General features: G+C 43.0%; 1 protein-coding gene across 3 annotated transcripts in view; it reads left to right on the top strand.

Annotated features, from left to right (window-relative positions):
• bcr (BCR activator of RhoGEF and GTPase) overlaps nt 1-22,742 on the top strand; it is a 126,543-nt gene that overhangs the window by 41,982 nt on the left and 61,819 nt on the right. The window contains exon 1 of one of the 3 annotated variants that reach the window (XM_066645451.1): nt 19,858-19,924. The exons of the other annotated variants lie outside the window; for them this stretch is intronic. Within the exon in view, the coding sequence (XP_066501548.1) occupies nt 19,900-19,924 (25 nt within the window). The 5' untranslated portion in view covers nt 19,858-19,899. Of the gene's footprint in view, nt 1-19,857; nt 19,925-22,742 lie in introns of those variants that run through there. 3 annotated transcript variants of the gene reach the window in all.

The raw sequence follows: 22,742 nt of genomic DNA, 5'->3' as shown, positions 1-22,742 counted from the left end.
CTTGGTTTATGACATAAGAGAACCATGGCTACCTGAATCTGCCCGTTCCAAAGTCAAAATGCTTTTCTTAAAATGCTAGATGATACGTCATGAGTGCAAGCAGTCAGTGCCATGGCTGAATGTTTTTTTTTATCTTGAAACAAGTGCATTGACGAAAGTTAAACACTTGACTTTCACTGGAAGGTGTCTTTAAGTTTTCACTGTAAACTTTTACACATGAGTTTAAATGAATAGAACTACTATTCATTTTCTGAAAAGCCTTCATTTGAGTCATTGAAAGACTCCAAAGGAATATTTATATATTTAAGAAGGTCAAGTGATTTTTTTGTTAATGTAATTGCATCAGTATGAGGATCAGCAGAAATGCTTGATGGAATATAGGAGGGAATGAAAGAACCAGTGTGATGCTGTCATGTAAATAAATGAGGGATGTCTCGAATACAGTCTTTGGGCTTCTGAGCTTCAGCTGGTATTTTCTGCGAATATTTGAATACTCTGAGAGTAGGGTGGTGTACATTGTTGTCATTAACAAAATCCGCTTCCAACCTCTGCTTTAATATCCTCTCTCCAGGCTTCGCTGTGGTTCAAAGCGCGGCTTTGCTCTCTACCGTGCTAACTAGCTCGCTAACTAAGGGTACAGAGTTTACACAGTTTCACCAGTTTGAGTGGAGGTGCTCTAATTTCAGGCACAAAGCTGACAAAATGACCTGTAGTGTCGCCTTGCTTCATTGTAAGTGTATTGTTTTAGCACGTTGGGCTGTTTTATATGACTGAAATTTAGGCTTAATTTGCACAAAGACTTTTATGTTGATAAGCCTGAATACGTGTGGAGTGGGGAGACATTCACATTTATCCAAAAATACCCAAATCTCAAAATTTGAAACTGAATACATACCCATGAGAACAAATATCTGAATACCCGAATATTTGGGGCCAACCCTATTGTTCAGAAAATCAGCTCTCAGTGCCCTGTGTAAAAAGAAAGCTGCACTTTGGCTCCCAGCATGGCTCCGTTCACTAACGTCATCGTTCGCTAACTTGTGCGCTACACTGTGCCACTAAGAGCACGAAGTGTACACAAATAAACCAGAGCTTCTTTGAGGTGTAAAGCTGACAAAATTAATTCCATGCTTCATTGTAAGTAGGTTGCTGCAGTTTTAGGCTTCGTTCAAGACTTTTATATTTACAAGGCTGAATACATGTAGAGTGGAGGGTTGCCTTTACCGCCACACATCCAAAAAATGAGTAACCAGATCTCAAAATGATAAACCGAATACCTACCCAACATCCGGGACCAGCCCTAAAAAATCTGACGTGAAAAACACCCACTCCTGTGTAATTCTGTAGCTGAAGTTGTGCATTGCTCTTTGTGGAATTATTGTGTATGAATGGGATGGTCTGTTTCAGTACTGGCGCATGTTGTTGTCAGAATCAGAGGTGGATAAGAGTTACTGTGCAGTCGAAAATAAATCACAATATTGTTGGGGCCCAGATAATGGAAGTATCCTGATAGAAATTTCACTTCCTTTTGCCCAGCTCTAGTCAACAGAATGTCCGTCTACCTGTAGGAGTGTTTGAGTTTGGCTCCGAGCAGCGGGGAATTCATGAGTTCAGATGAGTTCACACACTAACGTGCAGACTCTGGCACGAAGAAAAACTCAGAGCAGCAGTTACCTCACAGTTAAAACCAGAGTGTATCGATCCATCAGGAAAAATTATGTTGCTGATGGTGGTGATGAAATATTAACAAGATAATTGTTTGAGATAAAAGGATCCAGTGCTGGTGAATGAGACCCTGGTGTGTGTGTGAGTGTGTGTGATGGTAGAAGTCTCTGTTGTCTCATAACTGTGAGGCTGTGTGTTTGGCTCCAGGCTCCTGTTTTTAGTTGGTTTCTGCTCCTGATGGTGCTCATTAATCATTGATGGCTGTACGTTAGGGCTGTCTGTCTGCCCATCCTAACACACACACACACACACACACACATACACATTCATGGGTTTGGGGTTGGGGGGGGATTAGAGCAGAACCCTAGCTCCACCCCTCCTAATGCTCCAGGGCCCTATAAACCAGACATGGTGGATCAGACTCTTGAAAAAATCATATCCTGGCCACATTTCCAAACCAAAAAGCACTAAAGGTGCAGACCTCAGACTATGAGGGACAGCGGTCATCTCTGCTTTGCCAGTGCTGGTCAGTTTGTGGGGTTTGGATTAAATATGATTTGACGCCTTGTATCTCTGCTTTGTTTTTGGTGCTTTACTTCTTTTTGTGTATGTGAATTATTAAAGGCTAGGCCTGCTGCTGTCGAATATCTAAAAGCCATTAACACACAGTGTTCTTCTCGTTCTAATTCATAATTCAAGTAATTATCTGTAATTAATGTAAACAGTTGGATCCACTGTAGTGAGGACACACCGTGTTTTACTGTCCACTACGAAACTGAATAATCGATATGTTGTTTTTGTCCTGAACTCTTAAACCTAGCAGTGTACGTCCTCATCTGCCAATTAATGACCAATAGGAACTGTTTTTAATGCCCCATTAGTCATCAAATTGTCATGCAGTGTAGAGGTCAGCTTTCATTTTGAAATGAGAAAGTTTGTAGCCCCACAGGAAAAAAAAATGACATTCTTACTGTATTCTGTGAATTGTATGTGTTTCTTTGTGTGTAAGTTGTTATCTCAGTTCTTATCCCACTGACTGCTAGGACACAGAAATACAGGCTGTTGTTTTAAGACCATAGCTGGGTTTGGAGATGGTTCATTGGCTTCCAGCTCAGTAAAGTGGAATGTGGTCAGCCATTTTCAGTGATAAACGCTTGGGGGCTGCAGACAGTCCACTGGGTCCATGAAGGGGTCCAAAAGCCTGCGCCCTAGAAAATGGGAAAACATCTGAATTTTATAAAAAAGTGTTTCTTGATTACACACGTGAACGTACCTTTTAAGGTGGACAGATTTTTTTTTTTTTCTGCTGGACTTTTTAATGCACTTAAATATGTCACTGAATCCTACTGATCTGGTTTGATTTTTAATGTGTATTGTTTTTAAAATTATAAACAATTTCTTAAATAATAATAATATAAGAGCATTCTAATGCAGTTACACCCATTTTAAAAGGCTATGAATGTGAGCAAAAATGTCCTCATTAAGAATGTTCAGACAGTATAACCTGAATATTAAAAATATTTAAATATCTTAAATAAACAGACTATAAACAATATTAAACCACTGTTTTTAAACAAATTAACATAATGACTCCTAAATAAAGCGACCAGAGAACAGAACAGCACCAGTGGCTAAAATACTGCTTTCATGTAAACAAATGTGACAGTAAACAAAATGGACAATATTGAGGTCAACAGAAAGTATTGAGGAAATGTCCATGTATTGTACAATAAATCGATAAAGTAATTATTGTGACAGGTCTCACCCTGCGCTGACACACGTCTAGTCTCCACAGAAAAGCACTGACAATTGAGTAGGACAGTGGGTAACAGCAGTACATTAACCAATGTTTACCTTGCCCAATGATTTAGAGGGGTATAAAGCCCTCATTATTGGGGTCTGGAGAAATATCTGTGTTCGCAGGAATGATGGCACTCCTTTCAATACGCTGGTAGCATGTTATCCAGAACTAAATTATCTATTGTCAATTTCTGACAACACTTATGCTCTTACGGCATAGCTGTTACTGCAGCAAAGGGGAACAGGCTTTATTGATCAATCATTATCTGTAAGCCTTATCCAGTTCAGGGTCGCGGTGGGTCCAGAGCCTACGTGGAATCATTGGGCGCAAGGCGGGAATACACCCTGGAGGGGGCGCCAGTCCTTCACAGGGAAACACACACATTCACACCTACGGACACTTTTGAGTCGCCAATCCACCTACCAACGTGTGTTTTTGGACTGTGGGAGGAAACCGGAGCACTCGGAGAAAACCCATGCGGACACAGGGAGAACACACCACACTCCTCACCGACAGTCACCCGGAGAAAACCCTCGCGGACACACGGAGAACACACCACACTCCTCACAGACAGTCACCCGGAGGAAACCCACGCGGACACAGGGAGAACACACCACACTCCTCACAGACAGTCACCCGGAGGAAACCCACGCAGACACAGGGAGAACACACCACACTCCTCACAGACAGTCACCCTGAGAAAACCCTCGCGGACACACGGAGAACACACCACACTCCTCACAGACAGTCACCCGGAGGAAACCCACGCAGACACAGGGAGAACACACCACACTCCTCACAGACAGTCACCCGGAGGAAACCCACGCAGACACAGGGAGAACACACCAAACTCCTCACAGACAGTCACCCGGAGGAAACCCATGCAGACACAGGAAGAACATACACATATATATATATATATATATATATGTATATATATACACACACACACAGTGTATATATCTACAGTGTATCTTGTTTTGTCCTTAGAGTCTGTTCCTGTTACTTATCTATCAGGTGAGTGTGTATATATTCTTTTGCCTTCTCTAGCTCCTCCATCACACACCACACCACACCATCTCCCCCCTCAACTCCGTCCCATGGAGAGATTACTGGAGCATAGCACCCTCAGGGGAATATTTGTGTTCTTGCTGCAGAGAGCTAAAAATACCCCAGCTCTGATCTACGTGAGCGAAAGGGAGGGGCTCTCTCTCAGGCCCTGAAGACCTTCAGGGTGAATGGTGAAGCTGTGGGTTCTGTAAGGCCAAGGGTCACTAGATCACTTACAGCATGTTTTAGCCTCAGATCCTGAAGTAGCCACAATCTCATATTGATTTGATCATTATATATGTATCAACATTTCTTTCAGAATGAAGAGTAGTCCCCTGTTTACCACAATAACCGTGTGTATCCTTCTGGAGAGGCTTTGGAACATGGCTGTATTCAGACACAAGAAAAAAATTCAGACACAAGAAAAAAATTAGTGAGGTCTAGTCATGTTGTTTAATTATTAGATCTGGATCAAAAACACCATTCCAACTCATCCCATAAGAACTGTGGTGTATAAACCTTGTAGAACATTGATTGGCCAGAGAGATTCCTCAAATCTACATATAAATGCCGTTTTAGGTCACTGACATTTAAGGTTTTCTGAAACGCTCTCCAAGAAGAGAAGAGGAAAATGGATTTTCGGAAAAATCTGACGTCACACAGCGTTCCTGTCTCAAATAGCTCCTCACTCACTATATAGTGAATTATATAAGTCTTAAAACTACTGTTTACACGTGCAGCTAGCACTAGAGTTTCCTAGTGATTTGGGATTAAACCTTCTCTCATGCTTTGTGGTGTTTTGATGTTCCTCTTAAAGAGGTGCTATGGCCCCCACCTGGACTGGCATGATACTGCAGCCGTATTTGTCTTCATCTGGATGGGGATATCTGCTGGTCTCTACACACACACAGTACAATGTTAAAAGGAGACAAATGGAAATAGGAAATTTTAAGAAACAACTTTGATTTAGTGACTTCCTCTGGTGCAGTTATTGTTTTTTTCTGGGTTGCTGTGGTGTTTATGGTGTCACATGTCTCTACTGTTAGGGGATTTTGAGTAGGTCCCGATCCCTACGGTACTAGCTTTGGCTTATACACAAAGCACCACGAGACGAGACGAAATGAGGGTTAATGCCAAATTGCTGAATGATTTTAATCTAATTACTGGATGGGAGCCTAAGGATAATGGCTCTTTTCACGGAGACTGTGGTGCTCTAAGAAGGCATCGTTTTAAGGGGCATTTCTGACAGTGGTGACAGAGGCCTTACCGACTGAAATAGAAAACCGTCTCGCCACAAGGCACACACAGTACAAAGCGTGCTAGAGCATCTGATTCTTCCTCATAAGCGCTAATTTCCAGCGAAGACAGCCATTCCCTCTAATTACGGCCCTTGTCATATGTGCTCTGTTCTCTTCACAGCTCTGTACGTTACATTCCATATAATTACAGTCGTTCGTCTCTGGGAAGCATAGGCCTTTCATATTAAAGCCGTCCCTTCCCTACTTCACCACAGTACTCTGAATGTGTGTGTTTTGATGATCCTCAGGAGAGGTGTAGTGTGTGGGCGGCCGACCTGCAGTAACCTCTCTTTCTCTCGCTCTCTCTCTCTCACACTGAATTTGTCTATGTACAACATAGCTCATGTAATGTCAGAATGCTGATCACTGATGTAGTTAAAACCCAGTTTACATTCGGTTCCAGATAACAGACACCACTTCAAAAATATTGGGTGGACCCATCACTTTACAGGAGGTAGTTTCACTAATCCTCAGTCCTTTGTTGAGGAGCTTTAAGGTCCTCTAACCTGAGCTTGGAACCAGGCTTGAGGAGCTTAGGCTCATGCACTGCATTACCCGAGTTTACCCTTTCATTTTATGGTTATATATATATATTTTTGTCATATGTTCATCTGTTTTACCAGGAGTCAAACACTGCCTTTCTGGTTTAGTGAGGTGTTTACTGGGCTGGTACGTCTCCTGAATTATCTCAGGATTAGCTGTAAGTTCATAAAAGTAAAGAATGAAGAGAACTCTGCAGACTTTGCCCTGTAGCAGTGTGTTTTGTTGTTTAAAAAGGCCTTCTTTGTTGCCGCATTAAAAGTAGCCCCCGGGTTCATGATTCAGGGTTTTAAAGGTAGAAGCTAATCCTGGATCAGTGCTGGTTACGTGTGCAACACAAGTGACGTCCGGAATGACAGTAAAAAAAATGAATCAGTCATCAAATAATGACAGAAACCACCAAAAATAATCTGGAAATCTTCTCCTAAAGCCAACTGCTGGGTGATTTATGGGTTGGGTTCGCTCTCTTGCTTCCAAACCCGCCCACTGCTTTGAATGGGAGCTTTGTGAGAGGACACACAGCTATAGTGCTCTTCACGATTGGGCCAAGTCCGAATAGTTGAATGAAGCTTCCTTTTCTTTCTGCTTTCCCTGCTTTTGCCGGAGCGGGGGAACCGTGTGGGTCAATTTACTTGTCAGACCTGACAGGGAAGTTTCAGGGATGGCTATGGGCTACGGATCTGACAAAATCAAGGAAACTGATTTAAAAAAACAAAAAAAAACAAAAAACAAAAGTGTAGAAATTATTTTGCTTATTTGTAGTTTAGTTACATTACAGGGCACAGTGAGAGTTAATCACTCCATGGAACTCATGCAGTGGACATAGTGCGGTTTAATCTCATGTAACGCACACTGGTTTAATCACACCATAAAGTTTCATAGTGGGCGTAGCATGATTTAATTGAGTTTAATGTTTTTGTGGCATTTTAGCACAGTGTACCTCAGGTATGTTTTATATAACGTTAGTAAAATGTAAATACATTATTTTGAAATTTAATATTAAATAACGAAATACAGCAAATTCAAACCATAGTATTCTCCCTGTGAGTTTACATTTTCGTGGTCTACATTTTCAGACTGAAAAAGCATGGTGTCCTTTATTAAGCAGGGTCACATGAAATGTTTCATGAAACCGGTGACATGGAATAATGTTTTATGCCATTGTGAGAAACACAGGACATCAACAATGAGTCGAAATCACTTTCAAGCTCTGCTGATGAGAGATATATATATTTTGGGCCCACATTAATGACTACCTCCACACTGTAAAATTAGTGATGATTGCCTGGTTTTGTGAAATCGTTGTTTATCAAAATCTTTCCAGCTTCTGGACTTGTGGACTATCCAGGTACTATACACTTATTCTGGTTAGCGTTACGTGGGCTGATGGGGAGAAGGGAGAAGCAGGCTGCCCCGGATTATATATGATTTCACATCATATTGGGTTGATGTTTTATTCTGACCCGGGGAGAGAATAGTGACACTGAAAACGCCTCAGTTGTGGATAGTGATGTGTGTGAGTTGGAGGTGAAGTCAGATGCCTCAGTCTGTAATCCATCATCAGTGAGGCTAGTGAACAGGGAGCTAGCCTCAGGCTGCTGCTCCGGCCTAAAGGGAATTCGCTCTGTGCGCCCTGTTGCTCAAGTCTTCAGACTCCATGCTTCTGAGGAGGCCAGAGATGTGTCAAAATGATGACAGCAAATAGAATGTGTTTGCTCTGTTTCTCTCTCTCTCTCTCTCTCTCTCTCTCTCTCTCCCCTTTCCTCTCTTTCACTCTCTGCCTTGCGTTTGCATCATTACATATTGTAATTTTTGTAATTATGTAAATTATGTATTTAGTTTCATTGTGATTTACATTTTTGAATTTTCAGTTTATATATATATATATATATATAGTGTGTGTGTGTGTGTGTGTGGAAATTATGCAGATGTAATAGATTGAATTATAAAATGAATTTGCTTATAATTGAATTATTATTATAATTATTATAGTGAAGCCCCCCTGGCTTCACTGCTCTGTGTGTTCTAGCAGGTTTGTGTGTGTGTGTGTGTGTGTGTGTGTGTGTGTGTTTACATGTGTGGCCCATATTTCATAGCTGTGACCTTGATGTGTGTGGTAAATGTTTTATTTTGTGAGCGTATGCCTCTTTCCATGTCCTTGAAAATACAGTGTGTGTGTGTGCATTTGTGTGTGTGTGTACATGTGTGTTTGTAGTGGTCTTATTTGCACATCTGGTAGGTGGTAGTTTAGAAAGATTGTTGGTGCACTGCTGCATATATTCTATAGAACAACTCATTCTGTCCCTTTCTCACTCTTTGAATCTCTCTTTCTCTCTTTTCTTTTTGCTGTTGCTAAAAGCACATTTTGAAATGCTTGGCTGAAAAGAGCTTTAAACAACTGACACCAACCCTAACCCTCTCTTTTAAAGAAAGAAGACATCAAAATAAGGTCATACACATTTTTACATTTAACAAATGCAGTAAAGCGGATTGCTTCAGCACCTCCAAAAATCTAAAGAAAAATATAATATATAGCTGGGATAAGGCTAATTTACCTTCAGCCTATGGACGACTGTTTGTCAAATGTGCTGACAACAGTCTCACACATTCTCAGTACAAATGCTCTCCATGTGGAGTAGTCCTACAGCACGCGCTCCGTCTCACCACAGTCCAGTAATGCTTGGGATGAGTTAGTCTGGTTCTGACAGCTAAAGGCTGTCGTCATTGCCTTCAGACTAATTTTGTGTGCATTGAAAGCCATGTACACTCTGCTAGTAAGTGCATTTAGAATCATTATATGCCCACATTAAAGGTGATCCTGTAGTTTTCAGACACCACTTAGTTGTAGTATTTATTAAACCAGGTGTCCACAGGCAGTGTACATGTTTGTCTTTGCTTTCCATCTTTTTATCTCTGCCTATCATCTCTCTGTGTCCTCTCCCTCCCTTTCTCTTTTCCTTCTCTTCCGTATCTCCTCCCTTCCCCCCGCTGCACACCAGCCCCTCTTTGCTCATGGAGGTCTTTTCTGCGTCGTTTAAGGACACACAGACACACACACACACACACTCCTGGGGGAAATCTTCTTTGTTTGTCAGAGTGGCTCATGGTGCTGATGGAGCCTCCTCCTCGCTCTCAGGGAGAAAATGAAAGCTCAGGGAAATGCTCTTTTCACTGGCAGGTGGGAGGGAGTGGCGAGGTGGAGCCCATTATGTGGATGAAAATCCCAACACAAAATGCAGGGATTGTTTTTTTTAAGGTTTGTGAACAACTGGGCCATTAAATTAATGAGCAACCTAATAGTTGACCCAGTACGTCTAGTCCACTGTCCTCAATGTGAATATAGCTAGGTTGGATTGACTGATGTATCAATGACGTGTATGACTCATGGTTTTTGCTTGGAATGGAGCATTCCTGGCTGTGATCCATGTTATAAAAGCTGAATATAATTTGGGTTTCAAAGCTTCAAACGAGAACTCGGATTTCCAAAGCAGTAACTTTATAGAAAATGTTAAAAGTCTTCCTAATTTATAATCTGAGTTATTGTTTTGCAGAGGATCCCAAGTGGTTGAGCTAGCATTGTCGCTATCATTGGTATATTGTAAGTTTGATGCCTGGTCATGACACTGCCCCAGTCTGTTAGCTGGCATATCATAACTGGGCAGTTAGCGTTTGACTCCAAGTGTGTTGTGCTCTCATAATGTGTTTGCAGCTGTTAGGAAAAGCAGAGGCTAACTTTACATTTTTTAGAGGAAGCTAGTGCTAGATGTGCTAGCCCTCAACCTCCCAGCTTGGTTGCATCATGCTATATGCAGGGGACCTAGCTAATGTGATTTTGCCTGAATGTTATCAGCGTATGGTGAAACATTCATGCTGTGTTCAGATTAAATTCTGGATTTTCTTTCGCCAAATATTTCAGCTAGAAAGCAGCCTCCATGCAAATGAATATCGTTAGCAACTTGCTAGCCATGTGATATGAATTATATAAGTGATAACTTAATAATGTTCAGTGTCTGTTTAGTTTCTTGGTCAATTCTGACTTTCTGAAGAGAAACTCTGATTTTTCCTTAATTGGAGGTTCAGTGTAAACCGAATGCAGCAATAAGGATTAAGGAATATATTTTCCACTTCAATGAATGTTTAATCCCTGACCAAGGAACTACACATAGTGATTGGGTTTGGGGTTCATTTGCATATCCTGTTTTCAGCCAGAAGACAAATAGTAAGGAATAATGATAATGAATAAATATTAGCACTGTGAGTGAAATAAATCAGTGGAATAAAAGGTTAAATTAAAACACTGTTTTAAGACGCTAGCTGCTGCAGGTGTGGTATGTTTTTATTTTGGCTGCCTTATCAGCAGTGGGAGTTGTTGACGGCCGGTTTTGGACGGTTTAGAGTAAGCAGAATGTGTGTTGAGCCAGTGTGCTGTCTTCATGTAACAGAAGACATAGCTTATGTCTTCTGCTGCCTGGCACCACCGCCCTCCCCCTAGTATCAACATCAGCTATTACTACTATTGCTCAAACCTGTTTACGGTCTGCTGCACTTTTCATATATTCACACTGCTACAGTGCACTGCGATATCTAAGATTAGACCATGTCTAATACCAAGCGTAATCTAGAGGGGAATAAAGCCCCTCAGCACTGGGCTGTGGAGCAGTTTAACACCTTTTTTAGGGATGATATGGAGTGGGTTTTGTGTTTCAGAACAGATCCAACACCAGTCCCTGACCTCCCTAATGTTTCTATGGCTGAATCTGTTGAAACCCTTACATCAATGCTTCAGAAGTGTAGAGCAAACGAGGAAAACTGATTTATAATACGTTTGGCCACAGAGTTAATATTCACACACTCAGAGTGCAGTGTGTATTTCTGTGAGATTCAGAAAGGGAAGCTGGAAAATTGAGACAACTGGCTGGAAAGATGTTAGATGGAGATAAGAGCATTAGAGGTCCGGGAGAAAGGAGCGTGATCGTTTCAGCTCACTGTGTGTTGTGTTGTGAGGCTCGTTTGAAAGGGGTCAGGTTTTTAAAATTAGTGCCAGCTTTCAGCCCGCCACTGTCCCAGTGAAAGTTCCTATCCTGAATCTCTCCGTTACAGCTCAGCGAGAAACACAGGGACGGTGTTAATCCTCCAATCCCTGCTCCTTGTCTCACCATCCAGAGGAAGCTGTTCTATTTTATACACTCTTTTAACCCAAATTGAATACATTAGTTGTCCCTGGAGGCGAGGTGAAGGAGAGAAAGGCTTGTTTCTACTGGACAAGCTGATGATGCGTGTCACCCTGAAATGCTTGCTGGGTAATCCTCATGGCCCGTGACGCACTGACAGTGTGCAGAGTGCTGAATAATGGGCTCTGAAATAATGTGGTGTGGGGGAGAGCAGGCGGATGGGCCGGGTGTAGCTTTAATAAGGTGAAGCAGGAGTCAGAGTGGTGTTCAGGCTTCTGAAAGCTGGTGAATTCGACATAGTTTGGGGAAAGTGTGTGATGATTAGGCATGAAGTCAGCATGATGTTAACAGGTTAAATACATTAGCTTTGTAGCTCCAGAGCCATTATTCACAATCACTGGATAAGGAAACACCTACCTTTTATCTACACTGATTTTCCATCATTCTCAGCGCTGCAGTGACACTGACGTGGTGGTGGCGTGTTACTGCATGATCAGACACAGCAGTACTGCTGGAGTTGCTGTGAGACACTCCTCCCTCGTTGCTCCACCTTGTAGATGTAAAGTCAGAGACAGTAGCTCATCTGTCGCTGCACAGTGTGTGTCGGTCGTCCTCTAGTCCTTCATCAGTGACACAGGACGCTGTCGGCTGGATGTTTTTGGTCGGTGGACTGTTCTCAGTCCAGACACTGAGGGGTTTAAAAACTCCAGCAGCACTGCTGTGTCTGATCCACTCCCTTTTTATAGATTGCTTTTTTAAAGGGACAATAGGTAGTATGTATCTGTAGTATTACAACTTTTAAAAAAATAATTGTGATGCTCCACTGACATTTAAAAGAGAGATTAGAGCCTCTGTCATTGCTGCTCCAGGCTCAGCACTGCAGAAGTGGCACTATATATCCTTCCCACTGCCTCACCCCAGTGCTATAGGGCAAACACAAATTTGAGTTGAACAGTGTGGCTAAAACTCAAATGTTGTAGCTGTAGTTGTAGTTGCATCAGTGTGGCCAAGTGAAGTGTGTGTGAGTGTGTGTGTGTTGCGTAGGATTTAGCAACACCGCTGTTTCCAGTGGGAAGGTGGTAGTGGGTCTAGGGAGCTTCCTGAGCGCCGGGGCCTTGTTGTCAGGGAAACCAGGGCCCTCTCGTGAAAAGTGGCTCTATTCAGCTCTGGGTTCAGGCTCTTTTACAGTAGCAATAAAGCACCTTTTACCTTTGCCATTTAGTTAAGCCTGGCATTGATACTCAAGCCCAGCTGAAACCAGCAGAACTGAATGCAGCACACGTCTTTATTGGTCACCTGTATTCTCCTAAGATAATCGAATTTAACCAGCACTTAACCTTGACTGGGTCTGGAGAGGAGCAGGGCATTGAAATGCAGACGTTCTAATTACTGCATGGCCTCGTTTGCTGGCAAAATTTTTTGGAGCTGCTCCATGGTGAATTGCCTCTGTTGTAGTGGTAGTGTGTGTGTGTGTGTGTGTGTGTTTAAACGTAATGGACTTCCATTAAAGGGCCCATATTCATCTTTTTTATTACAATTATTTTGTTGATTTCGCCCACTCCAGGGTGTGTTTAAAAAACTGTAAAACGGATATGTAAATGATGTCTATTCTGATTGGCTGCCATGTATACCCCAGGCTAAAGCACTCCATGTGAATGGGGCTAAACTGCTGTTGGCGACTAGGTTGATTATGTAACTTGTTTTTATGACGTCACTTAAAAAATGTGATACAAAATGAGATCTTTTGTATTTTTTTGTTTTTTTTTTGCATTGAGAAGTAGTCAACAACATTAGAAGATATATATATATATATATATATATATATATATATATATATATATATATATACAGGCCTGTAATATTGGGTGTCTGTTCACCAGGAGATTAAGTGCGATTTGGGCCTTTGTCTGAGGCTCTGTTTGCTGATGATAAGACACAGAGGCTAGGCTGCTGCTGGTCGCTATGCTAGTGCTCATTCTTACTCCCACTTGTCTCATTGATCTTGTGTGTGTGTGTGTGTGTGTGAGCTTAAGCATGTTTGTTTGTAGTACATTTATTGAACAAATCAGAAAAGGACAGAAAATCTGGTCAGGACAAAGATATTTTTGTGGATGCTAAGGTTAGGTTTAGGGTTAGCGTACTAAACATTTTCATTGAGTGTGTGTGTGTGTGTGTATTTTATTTTTATTTAGAACCTTGCATATAACATACATAGACATAACATTGTTTATAGGTTTATTATAGTACCAAAGCTTTTCACCTATTTCACCAATTTTTCACCCATTCACCAATATTTAATCTAAAATGAAGCGTATTTTTGTGGACTTGGTTTCCCTTTGCAGTAACCGCCACTGCTCTACTGGGGCGGCCTTGGAACATTGCTGTGATTTGCTGTGAGGCCATGTACTAATGATGTTGGATGATCACAAACACAATGTCAGTTCATCTCCGAATAATTTCGATGGAAATCCACCATTCCAGAAATGCTGTTACAATGCTCCACAGCTCTATACTGGGTGGTTTATATCCACCAGCACATGCTTGGCATTGAGCATGGAGTACATACTGTATACTTTAAACATGGGATGGTTTTTATTACATATGGAAGGTATTTACATGCATTGTAAGTTGATATGTATTGTAAATAATGCATACACTAAATATAATATAGCTTAAATTATATGTTGTATTTGATAATATAAATGTCATATACATGTACTAGTGTAACTGACAGTGTAACACACACAACTGTGTGTGTGTGTGTGTATATATATATGCAGTCCCTGTCTGGTTTGAGCTAGCTGAGAGACAGCAAGAGAATGAACAGAGAATGGTAATTGGAGTAATGTAGCATGCTTTTTTTGATGAGGACCCTCCAGCACTTTTGCTCATGCCTCCGCCCACTCTCTCTATCTGCCTTCCTCTCTCCTCCATGGACATGGGCTCTCCACTGGAGCTTGGTTTCAGGTGGCATGGATTTGTTATCGAGAGTCCTGAACAGGTCCCGGGTTACTCTGGAGCCGAATTTACTCTGGGGCTGCAGCCCGCCCCTGGCCTATATCTCTTACCCACTCGGCTCACTGATAAACGACAGAGTCAGCTTTCACTTCTCCAGCGAGGGTGTGATGGTCAATGCTCAGACTTTTTCTTTTCCACTTTAAATGATGCAGCAATTACATTCTAACATCAAGCTTCTTGCTTACATGTTCTGTTCCGTCTTAAAAGATGTAGCGGTTACATGAATTTAGCACCTTGACACAAGAAGTCACTGAAAAACAGACTTTTGTTTGTTTGTTTGTTTTTTGCTGTGCTGTTTTGAGAAGAATACAACATTTTAGTTTGGCATCTAATAAGCACTTTAGATTACTACATGTAATACTTACACATGAACTGCTTTGATTCAGACTGCACAAAGTTGTGTGTGTGTGTGTGTGTGTGTCCATCTTAATAAAGTTGGCTAGCGCACATGCTGAGTCAGCAGACCTGCCCCCATCTCCTTGGCGACCTCTGTGGAGGACCATATGCTGAAATGAAAGTGGACATTTGTGTAAACCACTGGCCTGCTCACAAAAACAAGCCACCTCTGACCCCGAGGGCCACAGATAACACCATGCAGCCGTCCCTCCTCAGAGCCTGCCCCCAAGGCTGTGGTTCTGCTCTCACTATCGTATAACATGTACTGTAACATAAAAGTTCAGCCAAAAAAATGTAGTTTACTGTTCACCCTTTACCCCACATGTGGTCGGCCAACCACTGGTCCTCATATCGTAGGCTAGAATTCTAATGTTAGCTGTTGAACTTTAAATTTAGCTTGATTTTTGTATGAGAATGATTAATCATTCAGGCCTAAACTTAATTTAGTGTACGGTGGTGTAGGCAGTTTGTACACTGCTAAACATATGAGAAAATATTATTTGGGACTCATTTGAGCATGTTCAACCAGAGCAGCTCAACAGCAAAGTTTCTAGGCTAAGCTAATCTATGCTAGGTACAGATATGATTTGTTATGCTAGGATATAACCGAATTCAGTATGTATACAAGTTTGGTTGTGTTCACATGTGGCAAAACTAATGTTTTGCTGTCATTTACATGAAGTAAAACGGTAATTATTGCTGTTCCTTAATTGTCACTGGGTGCAAGCCTAGCTGTAGCTGCCAAGTAATATAAACATGACTTAGCATATTCGCTACATATAGATGAGAAAACACATTTGAAGTTTTGTCTGGGATATTGTTTGCAGCAAATATACACAGCAGATATGTTGTTGGGCTGTTTTTCTTAAGTTGTTATCATTGTTCCTCATGATATTTTTACAAGTTATTGCAGCTCATCAGAATTCTGCCATCCTCCCAGGAATTCTTGTTTCTTTTTTTCTGCTGCCAAGGGAATCATGTAAAGCCTTTTCCCTCACTCTTCCTCACTTTTTCTCTCTCTTTCCTCCTCCCCCAGTTGGCTAGGGGTCACACAGATAATCTGTGGAGTAAAATGCCAGGTTGCTCACAGATAAATTAATGATTGCACCTCTACGCCCTACTTTGTAGGGTAAGGGGGCTGTGGATGTGGTCCATTAGAGCCGGGAAGACGCAAGCTTAAGTGCACCTTGAAGATTTAGAGCCGCCTTCCTTGGCTCACAAAGCCCTCTGGGAAAGCAACAGGCCGTATCTGATAGAGCCTGGTCCATTGTGAGCGCTGAAAGGGCTTGATTGCAGAGGGGAGAGCTGGGGGGTAATAAGAGATAAAGAACCCAATGCATGGTTACTATCTTTTAATATCAGTAACTCTGTGTGGGAGATTAAAGCAGGAACTGTAGGAAATGCCTCATTTGTCTTAGGTGCAGTCAGTCATTTTTACCATTAAACATTAGCAGACAAGATTTATTAAAGTGATTATTAAAGGCATAGTCACATCCACATTCGCTTTCTTTAACTGGTTTTTCCTGTTCAGGGTTGTGGTGCGTCCGGAGCTTGTCCACATACATTGAGCACCAGCCCACTCACCCAGTCGCTCACATATTCACACGTACGGACACTTTGGAATAGCCAGTCCACCTACCAATATGTGCTTTTGGTCTGTGGGAGGAAAACAGGAACACCTGGAGGAAACCCATGCAGACACAGGGAGAACACACCACACTCCTCACAGACAGTCACAAGGAAGAAACCCACGTAAACACAGAGAGAAGCACACCACACTCCTCACAGACAGTCACCCAGAGGAAACCCACGCAAACACAGGGAGAACACACCACACTCCTCACAGACAGTCACTCGGAGGAAACCCATGCAGACAGAGGGAGAACACACCACACTCCTCACAGACAGTCACCCGGAGGAAACCCACGCAGACACAGGGAGAACACACCACACTCCTCACAGTCAGTCACCCAGAGGAAACCCACACAGACACAGGGAGAACACACCACACTCCTCACAGACAGTCACCTGGAGGAAACCCACGCAAACACAGGGAGAACACACCACACTCCTCACAGACAGTCACCCAGAGGAAACCCACGCAAACACAGGGAGAACACACCACACTCCTCACAGACAGTCACTCGGAGGAAACCCATGCAGACACAGGGAGAACACACCACACTCCTCACAGACAGTCACCCGGAGGAAACCCACGCAGACACAGGGAGAACACACCACACTCCTCACAGTCAGTCACCCAGAGGAAACCCACGCAGACACAGGGAGAACACACCACACTCCTCACAGACAGACACCCGGAGGAAACCCACGCAGACACAGAGAGAACACACCACACTCCTCACAGACAGTCACCCAGAGGAAACCCACACAGACACAGGGAGAACACACCACACTCCTCACAGACAGTCACCTGGAGGAAACCCACGCAAACACAGGGAGAACACACCACACTCCTCACAGACAGTCACCCGGAAGAAACCCACGTAGGCACAGAGAGAACACACCACACTCCTCACAGACAGTAACCCAGAGGAAACCCACGCAGACACAGGGAGAACACACCACACTCCTCACAGACAGTCACCCAGAGGAAACCCACACAGACACAGGGAGAACACACCAGACTCCTCACAGACAGTCACCCGGAGGAAACCCACACAGACACAGGGACAACACAACACACTCCTCACAGACAGTCACCTGGAGGACACCCATGCAGACACAGGGAGAACACACCAAACTCCTCAGACATTGACAGACTCTGGAGCTGTGTGACAGAAACTCTACCTGCAGTGCCGCCCTGACTCTCAGGACTCCAGGACACTAGGGGTCTGTCCCAAAGTCTAGTGAGCTGCCTAGGTTGGCACTGACTGTGTAGACAGCTGTTAAGTTGCCAGCATATTCTAACAGTCATCTGTCGTCATTAGGAAGATTATTGAGACGCTGTAGTTACTGTTTTTTACCTCAGTGGCTAGAGTTGCCTCAGCATTTCAGCTCGGTGGATTCTAATATTCCCGTTTTTTTTATCACAATTTTAATAATTTCTGGGAGAAGAGCGAAACAGACAGGAGTTGTTCTGGTGTTGCACCATGGGATTGTCTTCACAGCTGAGGAAGGGTCCGACGCTGCCTTAAACTCCGGCGAGATTAAGATATCTTAGTAGACAACATAATGAGGTGCCTAAGAATTGGGACAGCCTCCGTGTCTGGAGGGTACACACTACGACATAAAATGCTTTCTAGTTAGACAGCTCACTAGGTTTTGGGACAGAACCTAGGTGTCAGGATAATGGCTGTTTTATTGCATGAGGAAAAAAATCATTGGAGGAAATGACTTATTACCCCTTTAAATAATGTATTGCCATCACTCATGCCATTAGTACCCTTTATATTATTCATAGTACCCATGTTTGAACTTGTAGCCTCTAATGAGTTGCAATTATGGTGTAACTGCCAACTGTGTGAAGGTTGGTAATGGGTCAGAATGTGCACAAAGTATCATCTGTAGATGACGGGATGTGCTAATAAGGCGACTTTGGTGAAATGTCCGCCGAGAAATCACAGCCTCTCGCCTCTGTGATCAAAGAATTGGCGGACCACCCTCAGCCCACTGTGATGTCCTGGGAAATATAAACCATGTAGCACTTAAGGAGTCTGACAGAAGTGACATATTCACATCTGATATGGGCCCCCATTCCCCACTGAGGCCCCTACCTCTGACAGATCATCTGTCGGTGGCTCTCTCTCTCTCTTTCTCTTTCTCTCTCTTTCTCTCTCTCTCTCTCTCTCTTCTCTCTCTCTCTCTCTTCTCTCTCTCTCTCTCTCTCTCTCTCTCTCTCTCTCTCTCTCTCTCTCTCTCTCTTTCTCTTTCTCTTTCTCTCTCCTCTCTTTCTCTCCTCTCTCCTCTCTCTTTCTCTCCTCTCTCTTTCTCTCTCTCTCTCTCTCTCTCTCTCTCTCTTCTCTCTCCTCTCTTTCTCTCCTCTCTCCTCTCTCTTTCTCTCCTCTCTCTTTCTCTCTCTCTCTCTCTCTCTCTCTCTCTTTCTCTCTCTGAGCTTTTCCACTGCATAGACCCTATTCAAATAGACTCGGCTCTTTTGTTTTTCCATTAGGCAAATCTGGTACCTAGAACCGGGCTCTTTTTTTAGTACTTGCTCACTCATGGTTCCAAGTGAGCTGAGTAGGGACTAAACTGTGACGTGAAAACCATGCAAAGTGCTGATTGGCCAGAGAGACTTGTCTACACATCCAGCACAAACAGGTGTTCAGTCCCAAATAACAACAATATACAAATACACAATGAGTAAACTACACTGAACATGACTGCCAATGTTGTTATGGTTTCCAAAGTCTATTGTTCCCATTAGAGATTGTGTATTGTGATGTCACTGGCTATATTTCAGGACGGTGGGGCTTTATAGTAGAAAACCAACCGCAGAAAAAGTGAGTAGAGCAAAATAGAGCCATGTAGAGTCCATTAGAACAGGTCTCTCTCTCTCTCTTCCACTATTTAACAGAACAGAACAGAACATTTGATGGACATCCTTAAATTTATAATGGCTGCACTATTTAAGGTGGACTTTCACCAGATTGTAGCTGCTGTATCATTTAAAAGGATCTGGCAACAAAATGTTCCAGTATTAAAAAGCTTAAAATGTATTTTATATGTTTTTGTCAAGCTTTTTTTCTGTCTTTTTACTTTTGTTTCAGTCCTGATGTTTGTCCTTGTTTAGAGCCAAGAATTTTCATTTCATTTTTTTCTATGACTTTATCATTTAAAATTTGCCTTTTCTGAAATGTTTTTTTTTTGTTCTGTTGTCATTCCCTCCTCACTCTCTCTCTCTCTCTCTCTCGCTCTCGCACTCTGCACCCCCCCCACCCCCCCTCACAAGTTTCAGCCCTTGGACGTACTGGCCTGGGTCCCACTGCTGCCACTTTTCATGCTAAAGAATAACCAGGTGCCATGTGAGTTAAATTTAGGAGCTGATAAGTGTCCTTTTGGGGCGGGATGTTTGATAAGAAAGTCCCTGCTCTGTGTTCCTTTCTGTTTTTAGACACGTCTCGGAATTTCCTCTGTTTTAACCAAGTTAGCTCTGATTCGATTAGAGGAGCGGTGTTCCTGGGGGCTTCAATCATCCAGAGTGACATCGTTAATTACCCCCCGCTGGGAACAGAGGGCACGGACTTGGCTTGGTTTTGACAGAACTATGTTCTAACTTTAAGCAGCATTCAGCATTCCAGGACATTAGTGGGGTCCGGTACTGAAGCTGGATGATTACGTCGTGATCAGAAACACCTCTACAACTCGCACCAAACCTATTGGATTGTGATCCATCATTCCAAAGAATCCACATTTCCACCACACACACACACACATAGACACACACACACACACACACACATAGACACACACAGCCCACTGCTCATGTGGTTTTACGCTCCTTTGGCATTAGGCATGGCATGGTGTTTAAAGCATGGTGTAGTTAGTTGAAACATTGCATGTTTAGAGAAAAGAGATGCATTACGTAAACATGGAAGAAGAGACATTTAAAGATGAATCAGTGGAGTTTAGAGCTGATCTACAAGGCTGAATTTAGGCCTGTCATCTTTCACACTCGTTATCTCACTCTCTATCCCTACTCTCCCTTCACCCCTCCTTTCTCTCACTCGCTCTTACTCTCTCTCTCATTGCAAACAGCTAATAAAGATGCTATAGAACTTCTGTATGTATCATTTTGCCCTTCGCTGAATATGAAAATCAAAAGAGGAGAATGCTAGAGACAGAAGTTGCAGGGATAGAGAGCTAGAGAGAAACAAACAGGAGAAGGAGGGCGAGAGAAAGTGTGCAGGATGCTGCAGTGATGTTTGTGTAGTGTTGATTGCAGGCTTGCTCCCAGTGTGTTGTTATTCACTCTCTTCACTCGGAGACAAAGGCTGATTAAATTCTCAGTGGGAGGCCACAGGCCTTGGCTGCCTTCCTGATTCCTGCCCAGCACTGTACACACCACCACTGTACACATACTCTCTGAACTCACTAGGCTCTCACTATCTCTCAGGATGTGTATGGCAGTGAGATAAGAGATTACCTCAGGAAACAAAAAAGGATTCAGCTGCTTTATTCCTGGCTTGTTTTTGCACGGCTCGGTTTATATTCACAATTTTCACTTCTTTTAGATGTGGTCAGATCCCAGTGTATTTGGCTGAAGCATTCCACACACACTACAAGTGTATAGCCACTGTTGCAACACTGGACAAGCTTTACCTTGTGTATACGCAGGGTGTAGAGTGACCACGTAATCAGTTTCCTGTTGAAAATGAGTAGCTAATCTTTTAGGAATTGGGCGGCACGTGGTTCAACAAGCTGCAGCTGCACAGCTCCAGGATCTTTGGGGTTCGGGCTATGAACCCTGGCAAGGGTCACTGCTTTTGAGGGGTTTTGTGTGTTCTCCATGTGACTGTGTGGGTTTCCTCCAGGTGCTCTGGTTTCCTTTCAAAATCCACAAACATATTAGTAGCTGCACTGGCTGTGCGTAATTGTCCACAGGTGTGTGTGTGTGTGACTGGGTGAGTGTGTGAGACTGTCCACAGATGTCCAGGGAGATGCACAAGGCCTTCAAATGACACAATTAAGCTCCTGCACCAGTTTTCTTCATAACACTCAAGCAGAATGCATCCGATTTCCACAAAATCTTAGTGCTCTTAGAGCTCTGAAACTGATTTGTTCCTCATCTGCGTTTTCTCCCTATGTCACAAGAGGCCTTGGCTCATTAAGCTGTTCCAACATCTCGAATCTTGCCGTCGTTGCAGCATCCACCGTCTCTGCAGTGACGCTTGTCAAATTAAATCCAAGTGCTTTTTTCGATTATTGCCGGTGGCAGTTCTGGAGCTTTTTAATTTTAACTGCACTCTTTACAGTCTTTTCCTCGCAGGGTTAAATTGCTTTTAAATTTCATATTTGGGGATATGGCGGCACAGGGGAGAACAGGGTGCCTTTTTGTCCTTGAGATGTCTTTGTCTTTGCCTCTTCACACATGTACTCACATGAATTTCTGTCACGTTTTTTCAGCACTTAAATTGAATCTGCAGCACAAGGCAGGAAGTGGGTGTGTCCTATGTATCTCGCTGACCCAGACAATCGCGCTCCAAACCCCTGCCCCCACTACCTTCCACTACCCATTTCAACCCCCTCCCAGCCCCGAAAAGCTCTGGGAGTGATGGAGCAAGACACAGTAGTTGACAGCTGTTTATTCACACATCCCCATTGTCTCTCCTTTCAGTCAAATGTGTGGATTAAGCTTAGACCCCCTGGTGTAATGCTTTTGATCCCGTGTACTACATAAACTACATGGTCAAAAGTTTGTAGACATTTGCATTCCTCTCTGAAGGCTTTGTGTTGGATGGCGGAACATGTGCTGTTCGTATCCGATTGCATTTATTGTCGTAAACAGTAGGAAAATGAGTTACAGATGTTGGCTGAGTAGTTGTAGATCACAAACACAACTCCAACTCATCACAAACATAATGGATGGAGCTCCATCACTCTAGGGAACTTGGCTCCACTGCTGCATAGGTCAGTGTTGGAGGGCTTTATGCCCCTCTAGCCCACAGTTGGCATTGAGCATGGAGATTTTGCCTTTGGTTCCTGAGACAGTGATGATGATAATGATGATGATCCCACATGGGCACACAGCAGCATGAGCTGGGTTAGGGAAACAGATATGTGGGGCAACGAAGGAATACAAGAGACAGATAAAGAGGAGTAGAGTGAGGATGGAGGGATGGT

This window comes from Hoplias malabaricus, chromosome 15, assembly GCF_029633855.1.
Source record: "Hoplias malabaricus isolate fHopMal1 chromosome 15, fHopMal1.hap1, whole genome shotgun sequence".
In the NCBI taxonomy this organism is placed as follows: Eukaryota; Metazoa; Chordata; class Actinopteri; order Characiformes; family Erythrinidae; genus Hoplias; species Hoplias malabaricus.
Note: the sequence above shows the minus strand (reverse complement) of the source record. Positions and strands in the feature narration are given on the sequence as shown.